Source organism: Antechinus flavipes, chromosome 5 (genome assembly GCF_016432865.1).
Source record: "Antechinus flavipes isolate AdamAnt ecotype Samford, QLD, Australia chromosome 5, AdamAnt_v2, whole genome shotgun sequence".
Lineage (NCBI taxonomy): Eukaryota > Metazoa > Chordata > Mammalia > Dasyuromorphia > Dasyuridae > Antechinus > Antechinus flavipes.
In genome coordinates this window covers 192,944,573-192,963,886 of record NC_067402.1, presented here as the reverse complement: position 1 = coordinate 192,963,886, position 19,314 = coordinate 192,944,573, and the positions used below count along the sequence as shown (strand labels likewise).

The window sequence follows — 19,314 nt, the reverse complement described above, 5'->3', positions numbered from 1 at the left end:
GGTTTGTTACCACATTATCACACTTAGAAATTCTTTAAATACAGGGTGTTCCAAAAGTGTTAGTGCTGTTTTAAACTTTAATAGCTTAAAAAAGTTATTAAGATTTTAGGAATACCCTTCATCATACTTGACTGGCAAAAAGAAGTACTAAAGGGAAACTGAACAAACAGATTTGACTTTGTCATCTCAAGTAGTCCTAGACTGCTGAAACTGATCTATAATACCAAAAGGAATGGGATTTTCCAAATCTATCACTTCAGCTGACAAGTTATCATACGGTTGCCATTTTGAATGGTCACATTGAGGCAAATGTTAGGTGGCGAAATTCCTGAGTTTGTTCTCTATTTGGAAAAGGGAAGTAAGAATATAGCAGACTTCTTTGTGAATATAGGGAGAGATTATTTGGAAATGAGGAAAGACAACACTAGGAAAAAGAAAAATGGAAATCCAGAAAAGAGAAGCTTAATTTCTGTAACTTCGATTGCAGAGATCTTTAAAAATCTTAAAGAATCAGAGGGAATAAATACCTGGATTCTACTCTAATTTTGCCACTTTTTAGTTACCTTCGATGAATTATTTAATCTCCCTGAGCATCACCTAAATGACTGAGGAGATTGGTTTGAATCATTAGTTTTCATATCCTTAGTCCATGAATGAATATCGGGAGATCCATGAATTTGGATGGAGGGAAATGCATCTTTATTTTTACTAACTTTTAAATGAAATTTAACATTTTCTTCAATTATTAAAAAAAGCTTTTTAAAGAGAAGAGATATGTAAGTTTCATTAGTCTGCTAAAGAGGTCCATATCACATATGACACATATACACACATGTGCATGCATGCACAAAGGTTAAGAACCCTTAGTTTAAATGATTTACAAGGTTCTTTCTAGTTCTATAATTCTAAACATTGATTTTGGACCAGTTTGTAGAAGAAAATTAGAAATGGAAGAAAAAATGGCCAGGATACTGTTGGTTAAGAGTTATACTGTAAGGAGAAAGAAAAGTAAAATAATTTCAAACATGATGGGGATTAGCTTTACTAATTATATTGCAGCTTTCTCATATCCACCAAGTATTTCTCCATTGTTCTCTCCATTGTGTAATATTTATATTCAATTCTCAGAAATAATAAATGATAATAATAAAAAAATTGATAATAAATAATAAATGCCTGGAAATATATCAAATAGCTATAATTACAAGCCAGAAACTTACTATCCTATATAAACTAATAGACAACAATCTTTGTAGTACAAATACAAATTGTAAAATATACTTGCAAATTCAACAAGTAAATTATGGAGAAACTAGTGTACAATTATAGAAAGAATGATTGCCCACAAATGCCTGATACCTCAAAAAGTTTATCCAGCTTTTAAGTCAAATCAAAGTATGGTTGCCTATAGAACGTAAAGTACAGTGGTTTTCATAATTATGACACATGAAACATCTTCTGGAATTATATGTTTTTCTGTAACTGCTGGTTCTTTTCTTATGGGTGGGCAATATAAAAATGATCTATTTTTATATTTTATAATTTCTTGTTTTGTGTGTGTATGTGCAGTCAAGATGAGATATGCAAATGACATTCTTTTATAATTCTCCTGCAAAACACTATTAGTGATTTTATAGACTCAAAAAATGACTGTATTTTTTCTCAGAATTTTTACTTCCTCTTTTTATAGCAGTAAAGGAAACTGGTGCCATGAGTTGAATTAGAAAATACTTCATCTCTCCTACTCTCATGTATACCAAGAAAGGAGGAAAAGCCTTATCCTGCCTTTAATTCAGCATTTCCTAAATTAATACATTCTCAGAACACTTTCTGAACATAAAATCTACTGATAGAACCTCCAAATATAACAGAATAAAAAAGCAAAACAGAAAAAATTCCATTTTTATATTTCCCCAAATTCTATATATAACAAACATTTTAAAATCTAAAATTCATGTTTAATATTTTATTGAGGGAAAATTATCTTTAGCATTGACACTATCTTCCTCCCACTGCCTGAATCTTTGTTTGTTGGACACAGAAAACTAGAGTTCTTTAGAATACAGTTTGGAAAGTACTGCTCTGGGTAGTTTCCAAATTATAGCCATTTCCTTTCATAACTTAAAAAAATTTGTGTGAATTTGCCTGTTGACTAACCACAATGCATGAGTCATCAAAGAAAGATATTTCATCACCTGAATCGCTCTATAGTATATGCACTTAGATAATACTGAACACCTTTAAGCTACAAGATAAGGTATCCACAAAGTGGGAAATTCTTAAATTACTGGATACATGAATATACTTTATAAAGCACTATTTCCCATTGGTCAAAATAGAATTCATCATCTGTGAAATGATCATTAAAATGTAAAATGTGACTATAAGCAATCTGTTTATTTGTTTGAGAGACTCTCATTAGTCCTAATGATAATATGGAAGGCTAACTGGGAAATAATTTTTTTGATTTAGCTAAAGAAACTATTAAAGATTATATAGTAAGAAAAATTGTGAATTGCACCAGAAAAAAATCAATTAGATACCAAAATAAAAATTCTGAAAATCAAAGATGAGATTAACAAAGTCAAAAGTAAAAAACACACAAAGAGTTAATAAATGAAATTAGAAGATACTTTTTAAAAAAAATAAAATAGCTAAATCACTAACTCACTAATTTAATTTGATTAAAAAGATGAGGAAAATTTAATTACCAATTTCAAAAATAAAAAAGATAATTCCCCACAAATGAAGAAAAAACATTATTTGAAACTAATTTGCTCAGCTACATGCCAATAAAACTGAAAAATAAAGCAAATGAATTTTTTTTTCTTTTTGCTCAGGCAATTGTGGTTAAGTGACTTGCCCATGGTCATGTAGGTAGGAAGCATTAAGTGTCTAAGGTCAAATTTGAACACAGGTCTTCCTGACTTTGGGACTGGTGCTCTATTCACTGTGCCATCTAGCTGCCTCTTAATTGAGCATTTTAAAAATATGTATAAAATACCCAGGTTAATACAAAACTGCAATTCTACAATTTTGTGGGTCCTTACTGATTTTCCAGAGACAAATCTTCTATGTTCAAAGTAAAGAAATTTGTTAGAGAATAATCAATCACTTTACATTTATTAAATACCTATTACATATCAAGTTGTTTCTGTGAAGAAGACAAGCAAACATAGCCAGCATGTATCAACATACAAGGCCAATAGCAAAATCTCTGTTTTTCCCTCTCAAACCAGAAGTGGCAACAAAGAGCCAATTCCAAGTGGCACACGAAAGGTAATAACTATCATTCCTGTTCTTGGCAAATGAAATCAGTTTTCTTTCCCACCAATCATAAATTACTCAGTTGGGAATATTCTGTTAGTCCATTGCTTCTAGCTCTCACAGCTCCAAAAGAACCCTCCCTGTTTCTTCCATGTTGCGCAAGTTCCTATATCTTCAAAGGGTTAAATAAGAGTTACTACCTATTACTTAAAAATGGAGGGAAAATTCCCCCAAATTTCCCCTGTGAAATTGACAGTCCTTTTGAAATCATCCCACAGTTTTCAAATGTTTACTTTTTTAGTTTTTTCTTTTTTTCAGTCATAAAATACCTATATGCAAATAGGTTTAGATACCACCATCCCCTGAAACTCTCAAGTCTGAAAAATGGTCCAGTGTTTCCTCTAGTATTTTTGAAAAGTTGCTTCTTTAAAAAATAGCTTTTTATTTTCAAAATATATGCAAAGATAGTTTTCAATATTCATGCTTGTTAAGCCTTATGTTCCAATTTTTTCTTCTTCTCTTCCTCCCAACACCTGCCCAAAATTGCTTTTTTTACAAACACATTTTTAAAAAATTCAGTCCTTTTCCTGTTTCTTTAAAATTTTAAATCACTCACACACAAATGAGGCATCTTTTATGTTCATATATATTTCATATGTTCATAAGGGAATTTCAGTCTGTATTTATTTCAGTCCAAAGTTGTTCAAATCCCATCTGAAAGCTATTTTTCTTATACATCTATATTAGTAATTTTATGAAAACAAAATCCCTTTCCTATTACTTTTAGGTATCAACATATTCATCTAAAACATTAGTATATCTTTTCACAACTGTCAAAAATCTTTTTCTTTATACAAAAATATTTTTTCTTCCCTTTTCACCATTAATCCACTCTCTATAAAAAGGTCTGAAAAAGACAATGTATACCTTATATGGATGTCAAACTTGTGGCCACGAATGTTACAGGAGGAAATGTTTAATAGAATAAGTTAAAGTATAATATATCATAGATAATGTTACTTTGTGGTTGCCTAAGTTGAACCCCACAGAGATATATTTCTATTCAAGATAATTCTGATCATTCTTATTTGCAATACCCCAGTCATTCTCAACTCCTAACTCTCACTCACTGCATATATAATCAGTTGCCAGAGCTTGTCACGTCTATGTCTCATATTTCTCATATCTATCTTTTTTGCCCTTTCTCTTCAATGACAGTCATTTTCCTAGTTGAGATCCTCATTGTCTCTCACCTAAAAAGTAACTCCTACTTGATCTTTCCATCTTAGTTTTCCTCTCTTTTAATTCTTCCCACACACAAATGCCAAAATTATATAGTACAGATCTGTGTACTATATAATAGTATAGTATACTATATAATAGTAGTGTACACTACTATCCAATAAACTCTAATGTTCTGTGGAACTTATACAATCAAAACAAACAAACAAACAAAAATACTTATGCAACTAAACTACTCCATAACTTGGTACCAATCTACTTCTCTAGCCTATTATACACAGGAAAGTCCAAACAACATGGCCTTTTTACAGCTCTTTATGATGATGATTCTATCTCTGAGCTTAACCCTGAGCTTAACAAAATCTTGTTTGATTTTCTATTTAATATTTTTAAAAATATTCTATTTAATTTTTTCTATTTAATATTTTTTAAAATTTTTAACCAATACCAAATAGTTTGATAAAGCTTTGTAATATTATTGGAGATCTAAAAGTGTTAGTCCTCTTTATTAGTATTTTGTTTTTTATTATTTTCCTTGAAATTATTAATTTTATAACTTTATTTGAAATTATTACATTTTCTAGTTCTATTAAAAATTAAGGGCAGTCAAAAGGCTATCAAAATGTTCATACCCTTTGATCCAGCAGTGTTTCTACTGGGTTTATATCCCAAAGAGATCATAAAGGAGGGAAAACATTGCAAAAATGTTTGTGGCAATCCTTTTTATATTGGCAAGAAACTGGAAACTGAATGAATGCCAATCAATTGGAGAATGGCTGAATAAGTTATGATATGTGAATGTTATGGAATATTATTGTTTAATAAGAAGTGATCACAGGATGATTGCAGAGTGGTCTGAAGACACTTACATGAACTGATACTGAGTAAAGTGAGTCAAACCAAGAGAACATTATACACAGCAGTGACAAGATTATGTGATGATCAAATGTGATGGACGTGACTCTTTTCAAAGTGATTCAGATCAATTGCAATAGATTTGTGATGGAAAGATATCTGCATCTAGAAAGATAACCATGGAGACTGTGTGGATCACAAGATAATATTTTCACTTCTGTTGTTGTTTGCCTGCTTGTTTTTCTTTCTCATTTTTTTCCTCTTTTGATCTGATTTTTCTTTTACAGCATGATAAATTTGAAACTATGTTTAGAAGAATTGCACATTTAATTTATATTGGGTTACTTGATGCTTAGGGGAGGAGGGAAGGAAGGAAGAAAAATTTGGAACACAACGTTTTACAAGGGTGAATGTCGAAAACTATTTTTACAAATATTTTGAAAAATAAAAAGTTATTGCTATTTTTAAAAAGGATATACAACCAACCATGAAAATTATTTCTGCCCACAAGAATCTTATATTTTATCTTCTTTGGTATTTTGTTACCTTGAGGAAGCTATTGTACATCTCAATTAGTTCCTTCATTGCTTCTTAATGATTTTCCAAGCAAGTGTCATATCTATATATACATCATGGTTTGCGCAGGATCACACAGCTAGCAAGTACCTGAAGGTGGATTTAAATTTAGGTCTTGCTGTTTCCAGGCCCAGCATTCTATTCACTGTGCCACTTAGCTGCCCTAAAAATAATATTAGCTTCTGATTTTTTATTTAATTTTTTAAAATTATATTGAGTTATTCTAAATGTTTTTAGCATTTAAAATTTTTTTAAGTTCTGAATTTTTTTTAAAAAAAGTCTTTTCTGCATCTACCACAGAAGTGTATGGCAGATATTCTTTGAGGTTTTCTATCTTTGTGACTATGGGCAAATCACTTAAGTTTCCAAACTAAACTACTTTGAGAGAGAGAGTTTCCATGTTGATGAAATGAAAATCTCTTGATTTTATGATGTCTTTTCTGGATCTATTGCTATAATCCTGTATTTTGGGTTGATTTTGTTATTTTTATGATTAATTATGCTAATTGTCTTCCAATAATAATTATCTTTGGGACTCTAATATAAATACAATTTGGTTAAGCTGAATAATTTTTAATACATTGCTGAAGTATTCTTGCTATTGGGGGGGGGCATCAGAATTGATTATCAATGACACAAGATGGAATTATGGGAAGAATGGTAGAATTATAGAGCCAAAAGACCTTCATTCAATTCCTGACTGATACAGTCTGGCTGTGTGACCTTACCCTTTACCCCTTACCCCTAAATAGGTCATTTATCTTTTACAAGCTTTTCCCCAGACAAATCCCCAAAACTGTATGTTGTAGAATATTTGCTGACCTATTTTGAAAATTTCCACATGGGACTTAACTTATATTAAAAAACATTTTTAATGAAATTTAAAATTTTTAAAAATGAGAATTTTCTCTAACATTTTTTTAGTGTAAGATAGTATAGTTCAGAGTGTGAGCAATTGTAGGAATGATATGGTTACTTCTTAGATTGATGCTTATTATATCCCATCCAGACCTTGTCTCCTGTGTGATTCTTATCTATATCAGAGCTCAATCATAAAGTGCCTCCCTCTCCAGCTGCTAAGGCCTTTTTCTGTGAGATTACTTTTCATCTACTCTATATATCTTGTTTAACCCCAGTTATTTATATGTTGTCTCCTCTATTAGAATGTGAGTGAACATTTCAATGGCTGAATCAATGATCTCACAGGCTACTAGGAGGATAAAGTGAAATAATGTAAGAAAACATTCTGAAAAGATAATGTATATAAGGGAGTAATAGTAATTAAGTTTTGCTACTTGATAGAAATCCAGATAAATCATAGTTTACAATAAAATGAAGAGTCAGAATCAATTCATTTGAAGTAGTTTTCATTTATTTTTAAACTCTATTTAATAGTGACATTTGACTGCCCAGTTTCAGAAACACATACCAAAAAATACAAAAAAATTCACATGTAGTATTGCACAACGAAGCATTGATCTGAGCAGGCCATATGTATCATTAGCTGAAGAAAATGATTTTTTTTCTCAGCTTTAAACAATAAGTTTAGAAATTGCTATGCCATATATTGCACATTGTCAGCATTTTTTATCTATTTTAAGCAGATTTCATATTTCTCTCCTATTCCTGAACTCTGCATAATATTATAAATATGAGTTTAGTTAATAAAGGCAAGAATTGTATGGATTTTTCTGCAAAATTGAAGTTTCATATAAATGAGATGACTGATTAATTTTAATATTGGAGTAAAGAAAATAAATCCATCTATGTTTAACAAAAATATAGAAATTAGAGATTGAAATGACATTACAGGTCAATTTGCCCCCTTAGTCAACTGACAGACTCAGAGAAAGAGATAAAAAGAGACAGACAAACATACAGAGAACAAGAGACACAGAGATAAAAACTCTTAAGCTTAACATCATATTTACTAATACAAAATTTTAAAAAATGTATTTAGGGAGTCAGGTGCAAACTGCATTTGAACCCAGTGTCTTTGTTATGAGATAGTTTTGGGGGAAGGGGTGTGAGAAGGGATGATAATTACCACATCTCTAAATATTTACATTTAGGCTATGTTTATACAGAAATTCCTTTACCTTGTGCAATTTTACTAAGTGATCATCAAATAATAAATAATTTTGAATTCAGTCTCTGTCCTGTTTTAGAATATTATACTTAACAAAGACATTCCATAACCATAAAGTGCAAAAAATTGTAAATTTAAAGGGACCTTCTAGGCTTTTTAATATAAATCTTTCATTTTCCAGATGAGGAAACTCAGGCTGAAAAGTAAAGTGACTTGTCCAGGATCACATAGCTAGTTAATGAAGCAGGACATAAATTCTTTTCTTCATTACAATGCTCAACACTGCATCCACTGCTCTACCAAGTTGCATCTGGAATATATTTTTAAAGTTACTCTTCTTCCTTAGGAGTGATGCTTAATTAATATGAGATTTTCTGGCTCACAAAAAGATTAGTCTATTCTTCTTCATTACAAAGTTCCCCAAGACATTCCATTTCTTTCTTAGGGAATTAATGATGAGAGGATACCCTGTATTTAATCGAAATATGTAAGAGCTTTGAAAGACAGTCTTCAGTCTAGTTCCTCCTGTTTTAGAGCACTAAAAAGTCAAAAAGGATCATGGCTTTGTTTTTATTTTCTTCCTGAAGTTTCTAAGATTTAATATCTGAAGCTTCTTGTCTTTTGAGTGTTTTTTCGCCATGGGTACCAGATGGATAGAAAATAAGTATTGAATTCATTCATCTTTCAAAGAATTGGGTTCATGATGACATGACTTATTTTTATCTTTGGTGTAAGAGAGAAAACAATTTAGAGGTTAATCTCCTCCATAACTAGGACCACTTTGAAAATATTCACAATCTAGTCCTTCATTTCCAGATTCAAGACCACTTCCATTATCCATCAGATTCCCTTTTAAAATTACTTCCTAGACTTAATCCAAACTTTCCAATACTACAGAAATCTTCCAAACTAAAATCTCATCTTCTTCTCTTAGAATTTTGAACATGAACTGGATTCATCCTGGTCCTGTAAAGGGTTCTTACTACTGCCTGAGAAACCATCCACTATTAATTTTCTTTAGGCTTGGGTTCTGAGCCTAGGATAGCTGCTAAATATCTCTGCAGGAGAAATTTTCCAGGTATTTTGTGTATGTATATGTATCTGTTTTCCCATTAGCATTTTGGTGGCACTTGGGATTTGCAGCTGAAATTATTGGATTTTTTAAATCTTTGGCTCCTCATCTTCCTTAATTTGCTCTATTGCATTCAGCAAGTATTTATTCATACATGGTCATCCTCCTCTGGCTCTTGATTTGGTGGTGATGATAGCTCCACTTCTTGTAATGAGTCATCTCTATCCCAAGACATTTCCGCTTAAGCAGCTGGGTTTTTATAGCAGAACGGTCTTTGACTATGTCTTAGAGAATCATCTCATCAAGCATCGTAGTGTGCTCAGGTACATCTATCAATATCAGGGAAACTCGGTAAAGAAAGCCCTCTAGGGCTTTCTAAATGACTCAGGAGCTGTCCTGGGTCTGAAGCAGGTGGATGTCTTTAAGGAGAAATTGTTACGTGAAGTAATCAAATCCGCGAAGATCTGGTTTTTTCATTGAATTTCATGGCACATCCACAAGCATGTGCTTTCAGTGTTTGGTGTGTTTGCTACAGATCCAGTGTAACTCCTTCTGGCATTTGACACTGCTGACCTCAGTATTTCTCAGGGAGACACAGTTCCCTGATCCTCTGAAGCTGAACCTATAAGGGATGAAAGAAGATCAGAATTAGTGTCAACAGCAAGGAGAGCTTTATGGGAGCAGAGGCATTTCAAAAGCAAACTAGTGAGCTGAGCAATCAGACCATTGAAGAGAAGGAAGAAAGTTCCTATCCAGGGAATAGAGATCACTGGGCTGAGAGTCTAGAAGTCTTGAGATAAAATCCAGCTTTAAATGCTTTTTAACTGTATGATTCTTGGCCAGTCCCTTAAACTCTGACTCAATTTTCTTAACTATAAAATGTAAAAAAAAACCCAAAACAAAAAAAAAAACCAAAACATGTAAAATGGTAACAGTATCTACCTTCCAGGGTAGTTGTGATGCACAGATGAGATATTACATGTAAAGTATTTAGCACAGTGCTTGGCTCATACTAGGTATTATATAAATTTCTATTCCCTTCCCATACTTTTTTTCTTTTTTTTGTTGAGGCAATTGGGGTTAAGTGACTTGCCCAGGGTCACACAGCTAGGAAGTGTTACGTGTCTGAGGTCAGTTTTGAACTCAGGTCCTTCTGACTTCAGGGCTGGTGCTCTATCCACTGTGCCACCTGGCTGCCCCCTTTTCCATATTTTTGAAGAAAAGGTAGAAAAATGTTATTGAATTGGTTGATTTGACATAACAAGTAAAGATTTTAATTTTTCATCACCCAAACTAATGTAAGTTATATGCTGAACTTATGAAAGATGTCTAAAAATATTAAGTTTCTCTTTGCAAAAGAAACAAATTCAATTTAATCATAATTTCCAAGGGCAGTGTCACCAATCATTAGGTGTTAAAACCTTGGAATCATCCTCAGATTCTCTCTTTCTCTCTCCCCAGTTCTCAAATTTACTCAATTGTTGAGTGTTACTGATTCTGCCTCCACAATAGCTCTTCCTTCAATGATGATTCTCCCCACCCACACATATAGGAGTCTATTTGAAGTTCTTATCAGTTCTTTGTTTAGTCATTTTTTCCTTGGATCTGACTCTTCACGACCCCATTTTGGGACTTCTTGGCAAAGATACTGAAGTGGTTTGATATTACTTCTTTGGCTCATTTTACAGATGAGGAAATAGAGGCAAGCAGGGTTAAGTGACTGCCAGAGTCACACAGCTAGTAAATATCTGAGATCAAATTTGAACTCGGGAAGTTGAGTCTTTCTGAATCCAGGTCTGGCACTCCTATAAACTGCACCAGGGGGATAGAGTGGATGGAGGTAAGTTCTAATTACTTGGGTAATCAGAAAAGGCCCTTTGTAGGATCTGACACTAATAGAGCATCAGCCCTAGAATCAGGAGGACTTGAATTTAGTCAACTAATTAGTCACTCAATCCTGAATGTCTCCCTGCCCCCCTCAAAAAAGATCCTGGATCTAGAGCTTATAAATCAAAATCTCATTCAGGATAATATTTTAGAGAAGGAAATAGTTTCCCACATAGTTTTCTGAACCCCAGAAATGAGAGAATGAATTTCCATCTCAGAACTCACCAGCCACTAAATTCTGTGCCATCTGTCCATTGCCATGACTGGCCTGTTTTATTTCTCAGTCCAATCCAGTGCTCCACATTACCCGCATATCGTTTGAGAAAAATCTTGAAAAAAGCACATGGGAAGTCATAGTTATATACTTCATACTCTATGTTAAGTGTGTAATTGATAGATTGATTGATTTCATATGAAATCTTCCCTCCTAACACTAAAGTGATCATTTCAACCAAATACTGTGGGCAAAGGGCATCCATACCTTGTAATCATGATGATGACTAAGGGGAGTTAATTCTTATTATTTTTAATTATAAGAGGAAGCCACATTATTGAACTACAATAGATAAGCATCACAAAGAGTCAAATGATCTAAAAGAATTTAATAATATTTACTGACTGCTGAATCCTGTTGCATTTGATCAGTTCTTCATAAGTCCAGGACACAGTCAGTGCTTAGAAGTTAGGAATACTAAGACATTGGTCAAATTGGTCAAATACTAAGACACATGGTCAAATTATGGACTTGTGTCCAGTCTTTCTATTTGGACTTTTTTCCCAATTTCTTCCAAGGTTTTCTCATGTTCCTTATAAATCATATCTTAATCCTTTCTTATTCCATCTTTATCTATCAAGAACTGCTCTTAAATCTTTTCTTCACATTGAAATATAGATGGCTAATATGTTGTTCTTCTAAGGGTAATATGTATTTTTTGACAATGATCAAATTGCTATGCTAAAAAAATGAAACATAAGCTAAAATGATGGGTTGATAAAATTGTAATTTAATGGACAAAGGACAATATAATTACTAATAGACTAGTAGCTTAAGCTTTGGCCTATAGAACAAAGCAAATGTGAGGCAACTAGACAATTCTGTAAAGAACATTGGATTTTTGTTAAAAGGATCTGAACTTGAATCTTAGTCAAAATTGAACTTGGTCAATTAGGAGCCATGTAAATACTAACAAGTGACTTTTCCATTCTGAACTCAGTTTCTCCATTTGTAAAATGATGGGTTTGTCTTAGATGATCTCTAAAGTCTTTCCATTAAATCTTTTAATAATTCAAGGCTTGGAATGCAATAACTCTTCACTTCCATCCATTAGAATCCTTAATTTTCTCTCAAAGCTCAGTTTAAGCACCATCTCATGTCCTGGATGAGATTTTTCCTGATCCATCTCATGTCCTGGATGAGATTTTTCCTGATCCATCTTATGTCCTGGATGAGATTTTTCCTGATATCCCCAACGGTTAGTACCATTTCCCTTAAACTGCATTGGAGTTATTCTATATATTCTTTGTATATTGCTTCCACATATACATGATGAAAGATCCATGTAGTCTCCCCTCTATAAAATATAAGCTCCCTGGGGACAGGGATTGTTTCTTATTTTGTCTTTGTATTCTCTAATGTCTAGGACAATGCCTGGCACAAAGCAGGCACTTAAAAATACTAGTAGATTGATCAATTAATTGATTCCAGTGTTTTATTCAACCTTATATGTCATTGTGATTTAATTTCCCTAAAAGTGACATAATCTGTCATCTAGCATTTATTAAGCATCTATTATGTACCAAGAGCTGCTTTATAACTAGGATTACAAAAAAGGCAAAAAGAAAAAAAAATAAACAGTCCTGCCTTTCAAGGAACCCATAGTCTAATGGGAACAACATACAAATCAATATGCAAAATCTTTCTTCATAGGGAAGCTATGATTATCCACAAATAAGAATGAATTTTAAAATGCTAACATTTTAAAATACCTATTTTCATATAGCAAAATCTTACCAGATCTTCCGCAGAGTCAATCTGGGCAAGAGTCGAATTATAAGAAGAACAGGCATTTTGGCTACTGGACCAGCTCCCTGTAGTGCTGGAAAAGATGTAACATTTGCCTTGGTATCCAATCCAGGAATCTGGGCATGTGGAAACAGGAAGATCTAAGGGCATCGATGTCATCAATGGAGATATATTTTCCCGGACATATTTTCCAGGACAGTTGTATTGGCCCACTGTAAATAAAATCATTTAATATTTTTAACAGTGATAATAGATATTTCTATGGAATTATATGGCATGTATACTATGCTAGGTTATGAAATGAGGAGTAGGACTGATGAGAGTTTCCTCACAGGAGTAAGGGGCAAATGACCCTGTGGCATAAAGATTGTTATCCCTCTTTGTCCCAAATATAATATTTATCCTAGAGTCAATATTGTTCTCTGTAGTGTCTCTGACCAAAGATGCCAGATACTAAACAGGTCAAAGGGAAAGGTTGAGCAGAAAATTTGTTCCAGACCAAAACAGAGTTTCCCAGTCACCTTGCTAGAATGCAATTTTCTTGAGTGCAAAGAATATCTTTTTTTCTTTTACATTCATATCCCCCAAATTTAGTATAGTGTTTGATACATAATTAATGTACCCTTAATAAAAAAAATGTAATCATCCATTCATTCATTTACCCAAATAGCCCATTCTTCTACCATTCTGGATAACTAGGAAGTTCCTGTAGGAAAAGAGCTATAATTGAATCTAAAAAGAGTTCACATACCTGACAAGGAAATTATTGCTATAATCAAAGTAACAATAATGACAACAGAGAGAACAGCACATGGAATAGGAACTTGTAGGGAGCCATCTGACTCAGGGGTCATCATGGAATTCTTGGTCTGGTCTGAAAGAAAGGAAATTAATGGTTAGCCAAGTCATGAAAGCAATTTATGTTTTGGGCATCTATCTGTCAGTCACTGATAAACAAACATGCTTCCCTTGTCTCTATGGCAAATTTATAAGAAGAAATGGACAAAAATCCTATAGCATGAGATGGCACATATGAATTGTAATCTGCACCTTTGGAAGGAGCTTACAAATGGAGAGGATCACAAATGCATTTACTTATCCTTGTGTAAGTAAGGCTCCCATTAGATGGAAGTCTTTTTAGGGCAGGGACTGTTTTGATAGTTTGGTAGTTTGTTTACTGGGTTGTTCTGTCTTTGTATCCTTAGTATTTTGCTTAGGAAAGCACTTAATTATTAAAATTCATATTATTTAAAAATAAATTTTTATAAACTATTAAATAGGCACTTGACCAACCCTTATTCAATTAAATTGAATTGAGTTTTACCTAAGCAGATGACTTTTGTAACTGAAAAATCACAAGTCAAGAGGCAGCATTTCTGGAAATCAGGCAGTAATGTTGTTTTCTTCCCCTTATTGTTACAGCTTTAAAAAGCATCTTCCCCCAATAAATAGTCAGTTTTCACCATGAATGAACATTGCTTCCTTGGGGTTTATTTATTTGTTTTTCCATCTAGGCTCATATATAGCTGAAAAATTACAGCTAGCATTCAAACAGTGCCTTTTGGTTACCATCGAACCTTTTTGTACATTATCTTATTTAAGTTTCAAAAGAAGCCAGTGAATTTGGTTGTAGAGTTGTTATTTTTCTCATTTTACAAGGGTTGTTGATGTTTGATCTCTATAATTCTTTTCTGAGCCTCTCTGGGCTGATATTTCTTTCTCATTCCTATAAGGGCTTCATCACTGGATGCAACTTTCAGACTGCAGGTTAGCAAGTTCAGAATTACTTTTGGATCTGGTTTCATTTCTCGCCATCTGATAGTTACTAACACTACTATGTGTCTAACCACAATATCAGGCTAAGTTTCATAGCACATCTTCAACCACCTGAATGCTTCCCTTCAACCCCCTCCTCTTTCCAACCCATATCAGTTCAGTTGTAGTTACAGTGAATGAGAAAAAGATCAAAGTGGCAAAGACTACACCACTGATGTCACCATTATTTACATAATTCAATTTTGAGCTACTTTGACCCACAGTTCATATCACGGATGAATTCCCACTACCCCCAATATCATTTCCGAGAAATTTTTAGAAGCTAGAAAGTAAAGCTAGAAAAGAAGGAAGTCCCCCTCACACATACATTTCTTATAAAATCTCCATAAAATGATGTCCAATTGTCCAGATTAAAAGAAATTAAAAATTAAAAGAAAAAAGATTAAAAGAAATGGATACAGGAACTATTATTTCACCAGACAATTGACTTGTAAGAGAATTACTAAACTGGTCCCCAGGTATTTCCCCTCCTCTGAACCCAGCTATCTTTTTCTTTATAATTTGCAGTTCAGGTTCAGTTAAAAAGAATTAGTCTACCTGTTTCATTGACTAAGATAACTCATATTCATTGACTGTGATAATATCATATGACTTAAGAGGATAACTTGGCTTTAATTGTGGTCTAAAGTCAGTGAAAAACTGGTTGCTCAATGGTTAGAAATGCCCTTAAACAACATAGCAGTTTGATATTTGAAGACTTTACAAGAAGTTCATCAGTTTTATCCTTCCTACCATAGGCTCTGTGACTGATTAGTTTTTAGGTATGCTAACGCCCTAGCTCCCAATTTTGTGAATTTCTCTTAGGTATGACAAGAGGCAAGAAGGAAGAGGAATGAGAGCTTCAAGAGAAGACTTTCAAAATTATGAATGAAAAAAGCAAAACCTTAAAGGAATGAAAGCTTCAGAAAGAGACGAGTATGGGAAAAGAATATGGGAAAGGAAAGAATAAAAATAAAAGTAGATATAGAAAAAAACAATAACTAAGAAAGAAAAACTAGAGAATTCAAATGTTCTTAGTGAGAGGATGAATGAGGAAAAAAAAACAGTTACATCATGTAGAAATAGATGGTGATGATAATGGAGAAAATGAAACTCAAAAATTATCAGGGAGGTTACAATTCAGATAATTCTTGTCAATTTTTCTGCAAATTGCATTTACCTATGTGACTGTGCTATAAGAACCAGGGATTCTGCTTTTTTCTTGTCCTGGTAGCAGGTAGAGGAAGTTGGCAGAAGACAGGATACTTGGAAAGGCAAAAGACCTGAAGAGAGCTAGTCAAAAGTGGAAGGACAAAAGGATACTTAAGGAGATACTTGGAAGCAATGAGTCTCCTGAAATGATCATCTAGGCCAGGGAGGTGAAAATATGAGGAGAAATTATAAAGTGTGGGGGAAAGAGGGATATAGTAAGGGGAAAAAAACAAACCAAGGTGATTTAAGACAGTAAAACATTCTTGAAAATATCTATTTTTCTAGAACTTTCTTACATCTCAGACACTTTCAGAGATATAACCCTTCTTCCAAGGCTTTCCTATATCCCTCTGACTAAAGCAGAGATAGATTCAGTTTAAATATATATATATTGTTTTTAAGGAGAAAAAAAGGAGAGCAGAAGACAGCTGTCATTCTCTCAAATGAGTTAATGTCATGGACACAAATCTTTCTCCATTCTTCTCTTATTAATTGTTACAGTTTCTACTTAAAAGATTTTAATTAAAAAGATAAAATCCAGCTTACTTTCAATATCTCTCTCCATGTTCAAGGGACTGTTTTCTTTTCCAGAAAGTTCCTCTCTTGTTTGCATCTTTCTTGTTCACGATCTCTTGACTGATCTTAAGTGAAGCTTTTGCTGAGGTTCTTGTGGCTGTGTTGATAGAACAGACACAGTCACTTATATTCTGTTATATTCTCTCCGCCCCCTTCTTCATTTCCTCCTTCCCCAATTCATCTTTAATTTATGGTCCACTGGCCCAGACACAGTTCTTCTTGTATGATGAGGGTGTGGTTTTCCCTTAACGCTAAACTCTTCTTCCTCATGGCTGTAGGTATATCATGGGTGGCTTAAAATCTCTTCCCTTTAATGGGTCAAATCAAAACAAATTCTCAAGAGCTGGGGAGAAAGATGTTAGGAGACAATAGAACTTAACCTGCTTGGGATGAGAGGTTGCACATGTTAGGCTATGAGGTCCAGTTCTGACCACAATTTCCAGCTTTTTTTCCTCTCTGTGCTTCACTTTTCCAATATGTAAAAATTAAAATAATTCTTTAAGTATATATGACTCTCTTCTTTGAAGAAATCCAAAGCAAATTTATTGAGCTCTTGATCAATTGTTTGAATTTAGGGAAGACCTAAGTTAAGATCTAAATATTTTACCTAGAAAGGAGAGTAAATTAACTCATTAGCACTCAGATCACAGACCATTAATATGAGGTAGTTTTTAGATTTCTGTCATCATCATATTTCATATCTTGGCTTCAGATTAGCTAGCTGTTATCTTAAAGGACCTGAATGAATAGGGCAAAGAATAGGTACCTTTAGAAGGAGTAAGGATATATATATATATATATATATATATATAAAGTATATCCATATATATATATATATATTTATAAGTTAAGAAAAGTCAAAGATTAATGAAGACATTTATTGAATACCTGCTGTTTAATAACTCTTCATGCATTTGTATTATACAATGTAAATAGAATAAGTAGTATCTTACTTTGCTTTATAGTAATGTATACTTTAATATATATTATATAAAGTATACCTTATAGTGTTCCTGAGAAATATAGTTGAATCTGTTGATAATATATTTTCTACCCAACCAAAAATTATTTTTTAAATACTATAAGATTTGTCCTCTCCTCCACCCATCAAAGAGATTGTAATCCCAACCAAAAATTATTTTTTAAATACTATAAGATTTGTCCTCTCCTCCACCCATCAAAGAGATTGTAATCTCCTTGAGGGTAGAGACTATCATTAAAAAAAAAAAAAAGCATCCTCAATATCCTACATACTATTGAACAAAAGGTCTGAATTTACTGCTTTGCTTAGAAATTGCTACCAAATAATTCTTTTCTATTCTGTAAATACTGAAGTTTAAACCTAAATAGAAGTTCTTAACAAGAATTAACAGATATTTTTAGGGGCTGACTACACCAGAACACAGTACAGTTCCATCTTAGTCAATGAGAGAAGCTATACATCCTTATATGGAGAATCCGGTAGAACCCCTTGTTAAGGAAATGAAGTAATGGCAGTTTGATGCAAAGCAAGACAGTGAAGCCAGGATATGATATCTGATCATGACAGCAGCTGGGGCAGGATGGCACATCTACAAAAAAACCACAAAACTTCTGACCAAAGTGAGTTTCCGGAGTCAACCTGTTCATCAGCTTCCTATTCTTAGTTTGATTGTCTGTGGGTAAAATCAGCTTCTTGAGTTGGCTTTGAATCTTCCTATAAAATCCAAATTTCTCTTTGTGTTGTTCTGTTTTCTGCTGAAGTCATTACAAGTGACTCTAAATTGAATCACATATATTCTAAATCCACGAGGGTACCTTGTGTTCTGGAGCAAGATTCCAAGAACCTGTTGTGGTAAGAATTTAAGGGGAATTTCCAGTCCAAATTGTTTCCTCTATCCCCAGTCTGACCCTCAATAATCATGTCTTATTCTATCACTTTCACATTTTCCGACACTGTGAAAAATTTCCCTGCTTATCTTTAACCCACAGAGATGAATTTTGAAAGTATAAGCTATTATATTTCTCTCTTTCTGCCTTGGAAGAATGAAATACCTTGAACCCAGCAAACTTAATGTTTTTGCTTCAGCATATTTCCCAAAGGGGAAAAGAAAGCATAGAAAATCTCGAATGAGCTCGGGAATGGTCATATTCTCAAAAGACTCATCTAGATAATGATTTGGTATAGAATTTGTAAGCAATATGAATGGATACTAACTCTGGGTCCATCTGAAGAGGCTACAATATATAGACTTTCCCAGTCAAGATCTCTTCAAGAAAGACAACGAGGTAGCACTAGCCCTGAAGTCAGAAGGACCTGAATTCACTTCCTGGCCATGTGACCCTGGGCAAGTTACTTAACCCCAATTGCCTCAGCCAAAAAAAAAAAAATCTCTTCAAGACCAGTTATTCACTTAAAAGACTATAGAAATTGGTTAGGTTCTTTGCTTACTCCAACTCCAATCAACTCCAGATGAGGAGAAGAGGTTCAAGTCACATGAACCACTTGTATTTTTTTTCCTTCATATCCCCAGTACTTAGACTAGAGCCTGACATGTAATAGGCATTTTAGACATAGTAAATCTGCATAACAAATACTAGTCAACTGACTAAAAGAATGATCGGTAACAAGGGTGAGAGATCTTCTCTATAATTGTTTGTAAGGAAAAATGGATGTTGTGGGACAAATATATGTCATTTTAGACAAACATGGCAGTTGAT

General features: G+C 33.3%; 1 protein-coding gene across 1 annotated transcript; it reads right to left on the bottom strand.

Annotated features, from left to right (window-relative positions):
• Positions 1–7,290: 7,290 nt before the first annotated feature.
• Positions 7,291–16,695, bottom strand: LOC127563965 (early activation antigen CD69-like). Its single transcript, XM_052000159.1, has 5 exons — positions 16,585–16,695; positions 13,763–13,885; positions 13,000–13,223; positions 11,214–11,317; positions 7,291–9,723 (listed from the first exon to the last, which is right to left on the bottom strand). The coding sequence occupies exons 1-5, from the start codon at positions 16,649–16,651 to the stop codon at positions 9,612–9,614; spliced, it is 630 nt and encodes a 209-aa protein (XP_051856119.1). The 5' UTR covers positions 16,652–16,695; the 3' UTR covers positions 7,291–9,611.
• Between the last annotated feature and the right edge of the window lie 2,619 nt (positions 16,696–19,314).